The 12,042-nt window shown below is 41.9% G+C and overlaps 2 protein-coding genes across 2 annotated transcripts; both read left to right on the top strand.

Annotated features, from left to right (window-relative positions):
• The first annotated feature begins 128 nt into the window (after positions 1–128).
• On the top strand, positions 129–3,024 carry LOC110115037 (probable disease resistance protein At1g12290). The gene has a single exon (XM_020848140.2). The coding sequence runs from the start codon at positions 810–812 to the stop codon at positions 2,874–2,876; it is 2,067 nt and encodes a 688-aa protein (XP_020703799.1). The 5' UTR covers positions 129–809; the 3' UTR covers positions 2,877–3,024.
• A 4,138-nt stretch (positions 3,025–7,162) lies between these two features.
• LOC110115036 (disease resistance protein SUMM2-like) lies at positions 7,163–10,514 on the top strand. The gene has a single exon (XM_020848139.2). It carries the CDS (start codon positions 7,658–7,660, stop codon positions 10,361–10,363), a length of 2,706 nt encoding a protein of 901 aa, XP_020703798.1. The 5' UTR covers positions 7,163–7,657; the 3' UTR covers positions 10,364–10,514.
• Positions 10,515–12,042: the final 1,528 nt, after the last annotated feature.

Here is a 12,042-nt window from a genome sequence, read left to right on the forward strand (position 1 = left end):
TTAAAATATTCCATATTATAAAAATAAATTTATATTTAATATTTAAAACTAATTATAAATATTTAAAATATTTAATAAAAATTTAAAAATTTAAAATAATTAATAATATGTAAAAAATCGTCTCGCTCAAGCTCATTTACAGAATTTTTGACCGACAAGCCGGGCTTGATAATATTTGCCTACCGGCCTCACCCTCACTCTCACCCACGAGAGATTATTTTGTGCGGATGCCAAACACAATTCACCGTTCGGAGACTATTCAGAATGCACCACATCAACAGTATGGAGCTGGGATCGAATAGTACCGAGCTACCATATTGAGAAGAGGATGATATGACGCGTTTGATTGATCTCCTATCTCCTAATAAGATTTGGCATCCGCAAAGGATAATTTCAGCTTACCCTCACCGTCACCCATTCTCTCTCCTGCTTTGATAATTATTCCACTGCCTACATGAAAAGCAAAAGAAAAAATCTCACAGTATTATAAATGCTAAAGAGTTTAAAATGGGAAATGGAGAATTAGGGACCTTTTTAATTTCCAGAATGATCGAATTGACTCCAAAGTCATGTAGGGAAGTTTCGCATTGTGCTCACCAAGCAGCTGTTGCAGTGAAGTTTCACTTTCTCTGACCTTTATGTAGTTAAAGATAGAATACCATAAAATTCTAATCTACCCCCAGTCATTTCCCAGTCCTCTCTGGTTCCTCCGCCATTTACTCCCTGTCTTCATCTTTCTCTCCAACTAAGGTCTCTTCTTTTCTTTCCTTACAGTAGTGCTGCTGTGAAGCTGCTAAGCTAGTCTCTCCATGTGTGTCAACGTTCAGTTCCAGTTCGATCCACTCAAATTTCTCACCGACGTATGGTCAGGCCTGTCACGGCAAATGGGATATCTCCGGGATCCCGGACCCAGAATTACTGAGCTCACCGAAGTCAATATCCGTCTCCAAGCCAAGCGCGAGGACATCAATGACAAAATCCGCTCCGCCGAGCGGCGTGGCGAAACGCCGAATCATGATGTCCAAGATTGGTTAAGAAAGGTCGCGTCCATTAACGAAAAGGTCTCCAAAATCCAAACTGACCATGAAAATAGCACCTTTTGTTGGTGCATCAACCGCCGTGCGGTGAAAAGCCTCGCTAAAGTTTGCGCGTTGGTTAATGACTCCAAATTTGGCAACGTTGCTACCAGGTTACCACCAAACGGAGTGCAAGAAGTCCCCGCCGAACTGCCGCCGGCCAATCCTACAATGCTCTCCTACCTCTCCCAACTCCATGATTTTCTCAATGACGACGAATCCCGAATCTTCGGCATCTGGGGCATGGGCGGCGTGGGAAAGACCACTCTTTTGCGCAGCCTCAACAAGGAGTTGCTCTGTTCATCAGAAGCAAGGAACGCACTGCCGATGTTCGACCACGTTATCTGGGCCGTGGCATCCAAGGACTACAAGCTTGAGAAGCTCCAGCGCGAAATCTCAAACTGGCTTCATCTACCGCCATGCGAAGATATAAACCAGCAGGCAATCGAGATTTGGCACTTCTTGGAAAACAAAAGCTTTCTTTTACTCCTCGATGACCTCTGGCAACCGGTAGAGTTAGCAGATTTAGGTATCCGCCAGCTTACCCAAAACGAAACTAAGAAGCAGAAGGTGGTGTTCACCACACGGCTCGAAGGTGTTTGTGGGCAGATGCAAGCTTGGCGCATGATGACGGTTGAGTGTCTAAACGAAGAAAAAGCATGGCGGTTTTTTCAGGACAAAGTCGGCGAGCAGACTCTCCAAGCGCACGCCATGATTCCACAGCTTGCACAAGTAGTGGCTAAACAGTGCGACGGGCTTCCACTCGCTCTTGTGCTCATCGGCTCCGCGATGAGCACGAAGAAAACACCAATGGAGTGGCGGGACGCCATTACCCTGCTTAAGAAGTCTCAACCGTTTGAAATCCAAGGCATAGGTGACAATATTCTTTCCAAGCTAAAGTTCAGCTACGACAATTTGACTGATAAAATTCTCCGCGAGTGCTTCCTGCTCTGTTCTCTGTGGCCGGAAAATCACTCAATTTCTAAAACCGAACTCATCGAATGCTGGATGGGGCATGGGTTGGTCGACGAAAAAGAGTTCGACAACATCAACGAAGCTTATGATAGTGGCCACGCGCTAATCGGTGGGTTGCAAGCTGCGTGCCTCCTTGAACCAGGGTATAACAAAGATAGAGAGGTGAAGATGCATGACGTGGTAAGAGATCTCGCTCTCTGGATTGCGTCAGATTGTGGTAAGAGACAAAAAAGATTCATCTTTCTTTCTAGCCTAACGGCTTCCGAGGATTGGCAGATCAGAGAGGCGGAAAAGATGTCGCTTGTTAGAAGCAATGTCAGCGACACATCTGGCCTTCCGTCCAATTGTTTCAAGCTGGAAACTTTGATGGTACAGGGAAGCATCTCCTTTAACTCAATTGTGACTGGATTCTTTCATGGTACTCCTGCTTTGACTTATCTCGATCTCTCCTACACCGCAATCTACGACCTGCCGCAGGAAATTGGCCTGCTTGGTAATCTTCGATACCTCAATATCTCCCACACAAACATTTCATCGCTTCCAGTGCAGCTCAGTAATCTCCGCGAGCTCAGATTCCTGCTCTTAAGGGATCTGGAATGTATCTTCATACCTAGCGGTTTGCTGGAGATGCTTGTAATGTTGTCCGTGATCGACATGACTAATACTTGGTGCGATAACTGGAAAGAGCTCTCTGTAGAGTTTGTATTTTCGGTGAGAGGAAGATCACCGGACTCAGAGAAGATGAACTCACAACAGGACAAAGACAGAAAGGATTTATTTCATTGGTTAACAAAAGCCAGAGTACGAGGACCTATTAATAGATAGAGAGTACACGTGTGTGCTTACAATTGGTTATCAAGAATATTATTTATATATCATTAGAACTAAGCTAAGTTAATTAGGTGCTAACATCCACCGCAAACTGTCGTTTCCTCTCTGATCGACAGTTTGAAGCGTAGCTGTTTGAACCGCAAAGGTAGGTAAGGGTTTGGTGAATATGTCTGCAATCTGGTCCACCGTGTTGATCGGTAATAGACTGATGGTTTTGTGATAAATGTGATCGCGAATGAATTTTTGATCGATCTTGATGTGCTTTGTACGAGCGTGAAATACTAGATTATTCGCCAATGCAATCGCCGATGTGTTGTCACAGTAAACTGCAACTGGGCTGTCGTGTTGGATGTTGAAGTCGGCGATGAGGCGCTTCAGCCAGATGGTGTCCGCTGTAGCTACGGTCAGCGCCCTGTATTTCGACTCCGTGAACGAGCGAGATACAATGTTTTGCTTCTTTATGGTCCAAGACACCAAGTTGTTGCCGAGAAATGTACAGAATCCTGACGTCAATTTCCGGGTGATCGAATCACCGGCCCAGTCCGCATCCGAGAATGTGCGAAGTGTCAAGGAAGATTTGGTGATTGGCAATCCGAAGTTGATAGTGCGGTGGATGTACCGAAGGAGACGCTTTAGGAGATGAAGATGAATTGGTTCTGGATCGTGCATATGTTGCGACAGAGTATTGACGGCGTGTGCGATGTCTGGGCACGTGATAGTGAGATACTGAAGGGCTCCGGTGATTCGGCGGTAAGTGGTGGAGTCCGCAATCGTGTTCTCTGGTTGAAATTGAGTGGGCTGTTTTGTAAAGGAAGGATTGGACAAAGAATTGTATTTGGTTAGATTAGTTTGTTGAAGCAGAGTTTGAGCATATGATTGTTGGGAAAGGAAGTACTTATCTCCTGTAGATTGTATGCTAATGCCAAGAAAATGACGGGCTATGCCGAGATGTTTCATGGTGAATTGTGAATTCAGTATGTGTAGAAGAGCTGCGATGGCCTCGTTGTCGTTGCCTGTAATCAATATGTCGTCTACGTATACTTGGAGAAAAATCTGAGTACGTTGCCGACGAAAGAGAAGAAGAGAAGGGTTTGCCTTAATGTGCTGAAACCCGATGTTAATAAGATGATTTGTGAATGTGGTATACCACTGCCGTGGAGCATGCTTAAGCTCGTAGATGGCTTTCTTGAGACAGCATACATGATCCGGATATTCGTTGTCTTCGAAGCCTTTGGGTTGCCGCATTAATACTATTTCATTTAGACTGTCGTGAAGAAATGCATTCGTGACATCTAGCTGCTGCACATGCCATCCATGATGCAGGGCAACGATGAAGAGGACGTGAATGGTGGGTAGCTTCGCCATCGGACTGAATGTTTCTTCATAGTCTAGGCCGTGTTCTTGGCGATTACCTTGCGCCACGAGACGAGCCTTGAATCTGGCTACCGTCCCGTCGGAGTTGAATTTCTTGCGAAATGTCCACTTGCAGCCTAGGATAGACGCATTCGATGGTGGTGGGATTAGGTACCATGTGCCTTGCTGTTGAAGAGCTGTGAATTCTTCTGCCATTTCTTGATGCCATTCAAGTTTCTTGATTGCTTCTGAGTAGCTCGTAGGGGCTGCTTGTTGCTCATGTTGAGTTAGTTGATGGAGCAGGTTCAGACGTCGAGTGGGTTTGAGAGAGCCAATTTTGGAACGTGTCGTCATGTGATGTTTGGTTGGTGGCACAATGTGAGCTGGGTCTTGTGCATAATTTGGTGTGATCCTTGTCGACGAGGTAGAATTGTCTGTGAGATGTATAGTAGATGCCTGGCGAGTTGGTCTAGTAGGAGAAGGAATCACTTGAGCAGATGTTCCTTCATGTGCTTTGGATACAGGAAGAAGCAGCTGCGTGGACGTGGCGTGAGTAGAAGGTAGTAGATGTTTGGATGGTTGCTGAAATGGAAACTTGTTCTCAATGAATTGAACATGCCGAGAGATGGTTATGTGACTGATTTCTTGGTTTAAGCACTTGTATCCTTTGTGCTTGTCCGAGTAACCTAAGAAGACACAGTTAGCTGATTTTGGTTGAAGTTTGGTGGAGGAATGTGGTGGAAGGAGCAGAAAACAGGCACATCCAATCGTTCTCATGTGATTATAGTCTGGTATAGTTTTGAACATTAGTTGGAGCGGAGAATTGTGTTGGTTAGTAGGCGAGGGAAGTCTGTTGATCAGATACACCGCTGTTTCCACCGCTTCAGGCCAGTAAATGTAAGGAATGGACGCAATCTGGAGCATTGTTCTGGCCGTGTCCAGGATGTGGCGGTGCTTGGATGTATATATTTCTCTCTCTCTCTCTCTCTGACATGAATGTAATGTCCAAAACGAATAGTATTTATAGATGGGGATTTGCATGGAAAATCAAAGGAACAAGTAACAGATATGCAAATCAGATTTCCTAAATCTCTTAAAAATAATCACCTGGTTCTTTTCACTTATACATATCTCATAAAAAATTCCAATAAATTCTAAATAAAAAAAGGAGATCTCTTGATATATCCACCAATCAAATTCTCTTTTTATTTTAGAAAAGTTTCGGAATACTCTTTTGGAACATAAAGTTTTTAGCTAAGGAACAATATGAGATAATGGTAATAGGAAAATCTTTATTTTTTTTCCTCTCCTAAAATAATAAGGAAAAAAAATTATTTAGAAGATCCTTAGCAGTCAAGCTTAATTTTTTTTTAAAATTTGTGGAAAAAATTAAAAAGGGTAGAACTAACATTTTAGTTCTTCATTTCAAGTAATTACCATTAACGGATAAGTACACTGGATCAAATAAATTATACTTCAAATAAGTTTCTCTTAAAAAAGGATTAAAGATCATGTTTTACTGGCTGAAAATTAATTTCTCTCCTAAACATGCTTTCATACAAATCTTTTGGCATATTACATATAAAATCTTTATAAACTAAAAACTCAGAAAATTATTCAACAAAAAAAAATCTAAATAAAACTTCACTTACCTCTCTTTCTCTCTGAATTCAAGGAATGATAGCTTCTGCACTTTCAATCTTCAGCATACTCCTGCTTTTAAAGGCGCTTCCCGTATAACCAGGGGCGGATCCAGCTTCTTTTTTCAGGGTGGGCAAAAAAAATTTTTTTTGTGGAGGATGGGCAAAGATGCTTAGGATTGATTAAATGAGGGCAAAAAAATTTTTTAAGAGGGGGCAAAATACTCAAAATACTCTAAATATTTCAAAATATCTCACTAAAATTAAAAAAAAAAAAAAAAATTTGAGGGGGGGCATTTGCCCCCCCTCAACTACATGGGGATCCGCCCATGCGTATAACTCCGAATGCCATCGGCATCTGCCAACCACTAATTACATGGTTGCACTGAATGTCAACCAACCAGCGCAATCTGCCCGCAAAAAACGGATCGGGTCGGCGATAACGCCAAAAAAGATAATGTTTCGTGAGTTGGCATTTGCGGGAACCACAGAATACGCCTAACTTTAAAGCGCATTCTTTGAATGAGCTTTAAGTATTGGCGCATTGTTTAAATGAGTGTTTAATGCTGGCGTATTCTACTAATACGCTTAACCAAATGGCGTAAATGCTGTTTTTAAAATTATTCCCCTATTACGCTTTTCCCCTAATATCGGCAACAACCGTGCTTCTTTCTAAAATTTTGCTTTTTTGCTGTTTTATAAAACTGATTTTTAGTTAAAAATTTTCAAATTTAAGAAATTTTTTTATTAGAAATCTGTTCTAGAAAACAACAAAGAAGTTGTTCCAAATGAAGCTTTAATTTTAGAATGTTATTTTTGTTGGTAAATTCTTAAATTCCAGAATAATCAAGTTGACTCCAAAGTCCTAAATTCCAGAATGATCAAATTGATTCCAAAGTCTTCAATTAAATTAAGAAACAAAACTCTGAGGCCTAGCACGGCAAAAAATAAAAAAATAAAAAGAAGAAGAATGACTCTGAAGTCTTGCACGGCAGTTTCCTTTTCTCTAAGCCTTATTTAATGAAAGATAGAATTCCATAAAATTCAATGCAACCTCTGCGAAAGTTGAGCTTACCTACCCCCAATCATTCTAAACTAATTGCATTAATATTATTTGGATAAATACTATGTGTTACCAAAATGACTATGTAAATTTTCCATTTATATTTTAAATAATTGTCATTTATTGTAATTAGGTTTTAATGATCATGATGACATACATATACATGTTAACTACTTTAAAATTAGATTCAATGATAAGAGAAATTAGCATAATTAAAAATTAATTAACAGGAATAATTTCAAATTGCAAAATCTCTTAGATACAAAAAGTTATGCAACCAAATAGTTGAAAAGATTGAGGGCGTCAAAATTTTCTAGCATGATTTATTAAATTATGATTTAAGAAATCAAGCCTGAAAGAGGATCCATCATCATTCTGACCTAATAGTTAATCCCGATCACCCATTCTCTCTTCTGCTTTCATAATTAATTATTCAACCGCTTGCAGAATGACCGAATTGACTCCAAAGTCTTGCAGAGAAGTTTAGCTTTGTGCTCACCACGAAGCTGTTGCAGGGAAGCCTTTCTCTGACCTTTATATAGTGAAAGATACTAAAATTCAGTGTAACCTTTGTGAAAGTTGAGCTAACCTACCCGAATTATTTTCCAGTCCTCTCAGCTTCCTCCGCCATTTACTCCCTGCCTTCATCTTTCTCTCCAACTAAGGTCTCTTCTTTCCTTGCAGTAGTGTTGCTATCAAGCTACTAAGCTAGTATCGCCATGTGCGTCAACATCCAGTGCGATCCACTCAAATTTTTCACCGACATATGGCCAGGCCTGTCACGGCAAATGGGATATCTCCGGGATCCCGGACCCAGAATTATTGAGCTCACCGAAGCCAATATCCGTCTCCAAGCCAAGCGCGAGGACACCAATGACAAAATCCGCTCCGCCGAGCTGCGTGGCGAAACGCCGACTCATGATGTCCAAGATTGGTTAAGAAAGGTCGCGGCCATTAACAAAAAGGTCTCCAAAATCCAAACTGACCATGAAAATGGTACCTTTTGTTGGTGCATCAACCGCCGTGCGGTGAAAAGCCTCGCTAAAGTTTGCGCGTTGGTTAATGAATCCGAATTTGGCAACGTTGCAACCAGGTTACCACCAAACGGAGTGCAAGAAGTCCCCGCCGAACTGCCGCTGGCCAATCCTACAATGCTCTCCTACCTCTCCCAACTCCATGATTTTCTTAATGACGACGAATCCCGAATCTTCGGCATCTGGGGCATGGGCGGCGTGGGAAAGACCACTCTTTTGCGCAGCCTCAACAAGGAGTTGCTCTCTTCATCAGAAGCAAGGAATGCACTGCCGATGTTCGACCACGTTATCTGGGCCGTGGCATCCAAGGACTACAAGCTTGAGAAGCTCCAGCGCGACATCTCAAACTGGCTTCATCTACCGCTATGCGAAGATATGAACCAGCAGGCAACCGAGATTTGGCACTTCTTGGAAAACAAGAGCTTTCTTTTACTCCTCGATGACCTCTGGCAACGGGTAGCGTTAGCAGATTTAGGTATCCCACAGCTTACCCAAAACGAAACTAAGAAGCAGAAGGTGGTGTTCACCACACAGTTTGAAGGTGTTTGTGGGCAGATGCAAGCTTGGCGCATGATGAAGGTTGAGTGTCTAAACGAAGAAGAAGCATGGTGGCTTTTTCAGGACAAAGTCGGCGAGCAGACTCTCCAAGCGCACGCCATGATTCCACAGCTTGCACAAGTAGTGGTTAAAGAGTGCGACGGGCTTCCACTCGCTCTTGTGCTCATCGGCTCCGCGATGAGCACGAAGAAAACACCAAGGGAGTGGCGGGACGCCATTACCCTGCTTAAGAAGTCTCAACCGTATGGAATCCAAGGCATAGGTGACAATATTCTTTCCAAGCTAAAGTTCAGCTACGACAATTTGACTGATAAAATTCTCCGCGAGTGCTTCCTGCTCTGTTCTCTGTGGCCGGAAGATCACTCAATTTCTAAAACCGAACTCATCGAATGCTGGATGGGGCATGGGTTGGTCGACGAAAAAGAGTTCGACAACATCAACGAAGCTTATGATAGTGGCCACGCGCTAATCGGTGGGTTGCAAGCTGCGTGCCTCCTTGAACCAGGGTATAACAAAGATAGAGAGGTGAAGATGCATGACGTGGTAAGAGATCTCGCTCTCTGGATTGCGTCAGATTGTGGTAAGAGACCAAAAAGATTCATTTTTATTTCTTACGTAATTGCTTCCAAGGATTCACAAGCAGCGGTAGAAAAGATGTCGCTTGTTGGAAGTGAAGTCGGTGACACATCCAGCCTTCCGTCCAACTGTTTTAATCTGAAAACGTTGATGCTACAGGGAAGCATGTCCTTTATGTTAATTATGAAAGGATTCTTTCAAGGGATTCCTGCTTTGAATTATCTCAACCTTTCCTGCACGGCTATCCACGAACTGCCCCAGGAAATTGGCCTGCTTCGTAATCTTCGATACCTCAATATCTCCTACACGCAAATTCGATCGCTTCCATTGCAGCTCAGTAATCTCGTCGAGCTCAGATTCCTGCTCTTAAGAGATCTGGAAAATATCGAAATTCCTAACGGTCTGCTGGAGAAGCTTGTGATGTTGTCCGTGATCGACATGACTGATACTTGGTGCAAAAATTGGTTTGAGCTCTCAAGGCTGCGTGGTTGTTTGAAAGGCGTGGGGATCGTTTTGGAGAGCATTGAAGATCTGCACCGGCTTGCCCAGCTCCCAAATGTACTGACTTGGCGGCTGGGGCTGAGGAAATTGGTGGGATTCAATGAGCCACTACACCTTCTCTCGCCTTTGCAGCTAGGGAGCCACAACATTCGTTTCAGTATTCATATGCTAAAAATTGAGTTATGTGAGAGCTTAGAGGTGATGTCCATGGAATGTGATGGTGGCGGCGATAAGTGTTCCCTATCAAGGTTGGAGGAAGTAGAGCTCAGGAGCTTACCAGAGCTAAAGGAGATTGTTTGGAGAGGAGTTTGTCCTGCGGAAATGCTACCGAGTTTGACTATGCTGACGATTTCCGGTTGCCACAACTTGTCAAGCCTCTCGTGGGTGATCCGATTACCGAGCTTGGAAGATCTCAGTGTGTACCGTTGCAGCTCAATGGAGCAAATAGTTGATGCTGATAATGAAATCAGTTTCGATGGTGAGGAGGTGAATGACATTGGAGCGGCCAGTTGGGCATTCCCAAGTCTTAGGAGGCTCTCCTTGAGGGATTTGAGAAGATTGAGAGTTTTTGGAGAGTCATTTGCGTTCCCTTCATTGGAAATCATTTATGTGATTAATTGCCCGAAGCTGAAGGCGCTACCTTTTGGGAAGGAGATAAGGAATCTGAAAGTGATTTGGGGTGACAGACAGTGGTGGAAGAATTTGGACATGCAAGACGAAGATAGGGCTGCGCTTCAGCCATATTTGAAAGAGTAATTGCCAGGTGGAGGAGGTGGAGGCGGCTGCACAGTTACATCTATGGTGGACTAACAATATTTTTGTTGTTTCTTATGGAGGGCTGTTATTTCTTTTTCATTTTTACTTGTAATGTTTTTTTTACTCAGTAATAGATGAGCTTATGCCCAAATTTCTATTCTGTTTAATATTTTTAAATAAATATTAAAAAAAATTAATTTACATTTAGAAAAAAAGCTCTTTGTTATGAGGTTTTTTATTTAGAATTATTTCACTATAGGAAACTTTCTTACCTGCAAATTGAATTCGCCGGTAACAATGGAAATCCACCGGAAATTTTCATTTTCCTTCAAATTTCAAGTGAAATTCGCATTAAAAAATCTAAACTGACAAAAATTTTATACCAAAAATATGTCTAGTCGATTTTTCGGCACAATTTCGACGAAAAAAATGAAGGTATACGTCAGTTTCTCTTGACAAATTTTAGTGATTAATCCGGTGGTATTTCTGGCAGAAAAGTTGATCCACAAATACTGGCGAATAATCCGCTGCCCTGATCTGCTGGAGTTATCGGCATAAAGGATCCGCTGCACCAAATTCATTTCTTCGTATCTTATTGCCGACGAATTTTCATCAGAATATTCGCTGGAAACCTGTAGCATAAAAAAAAAGTCTTCCCTTTTAGGAAACTAATTTCTACAATACAACATTCATATAAAAATTTCAATGCTATATACATTCAAACATAAACATCTAACCAAAGATATCATCATATCACCAAATATTGAACATAAACTAAAAGAAGAATAATACGTCTTAGCATTGCGTGGATATTTAGCTCACACACAGAAAAACACAAGATTTTTTACGTGGATAACCCTTGAAAGGGGAAAAATAACGGGGTCTAGCCCAGTTGAAAATTATTAGAACATCAGAATGAAACTTCTATACATTTTTAGCGTTGCATGGATATTCAGCTCACACACAGAAAAACACAAGATTTTTTACGTGGAAAACCCTTGAAAGGGGAAAAATCACGGGGCCTAGCCCAGTTGAAAATTATTAGAACATCAGAATGAAACTTCTATACATTCTTGATGTCCTATAAGAGGCGGACACGTGTACAACATATATCTGTAATGTATGTTTCAAATCTATTTTCATACCTTATGTTTTGATGATTGACAAACACTATTGACTCTCTTGAACTGCCTGTTACTTCTAACTTTTCAGGAATCGAAGATCGGACAAACAAACAGAGCCTGTTCAAGATTGCGTAGGTCTAGGGTTGAGTCAGTCTGTACTTTATTTTTTCTCTTCTTGAGTCAGTTTGTAATGTCAAAGAGACTGATACTAAGTAACCCTACACACACACACACACACTTAAGAGACTTAGAATCTCTGTTTTTGCTCATATCGGCCAGGCCGATCCTTGGATCGTTCTGGACGATCGAGTTCAAAGTAGAGACTCTAATCAGGATTCTTAATTAGGGCAGCCGTCATTAACATATCGGCCTGGGCGATACGTGTATCAACCAGGACGATAAGCTCAAAACAGAAAGAAGTTGCCGCCATAGACAATTAAGGTATATTGTATTTTTAAATTATCGGCCAGGACGATTATTGATCAGCCTGGACGATATTCACAATTATGCCTTAATTAATCAGGACAAATTAGGGAAGCAATTAAGGATGATTGA

This window comes from Dendrobium catenatum, unplaced genomic scaffold, assembly GCF_001605985.2.
Source record: "Dendrobium catenatum unplaced genomic scaffold, ASM160598v2 fragScaff_scaffold_1510, whole genome shotgun sequence".
Lineage (NCBI taxonomy): Eukaryota > Viridiplantae > Streptophyta > Magnoliopsida > Asparagales > Orchidaceae > Dendrobium > Dendrobium catenatum.

Bases quoted from the DNA above. Each gene is read 5' to 3' on its own strand.
- LOC110115037 (XM_020848140.2), top strand. From the start codon at position 810: ATGTGTGTCAACGTTCAGTTCCAGTTCGATCCACTCAAATTTCTCACC.
- LOC110115036 (XM_020848139.2), top strand. From the start codon at position 7,658: ATGTGCGTCAACATCCAGTGCGATCCACTCAAATTTTTCACCGACATA.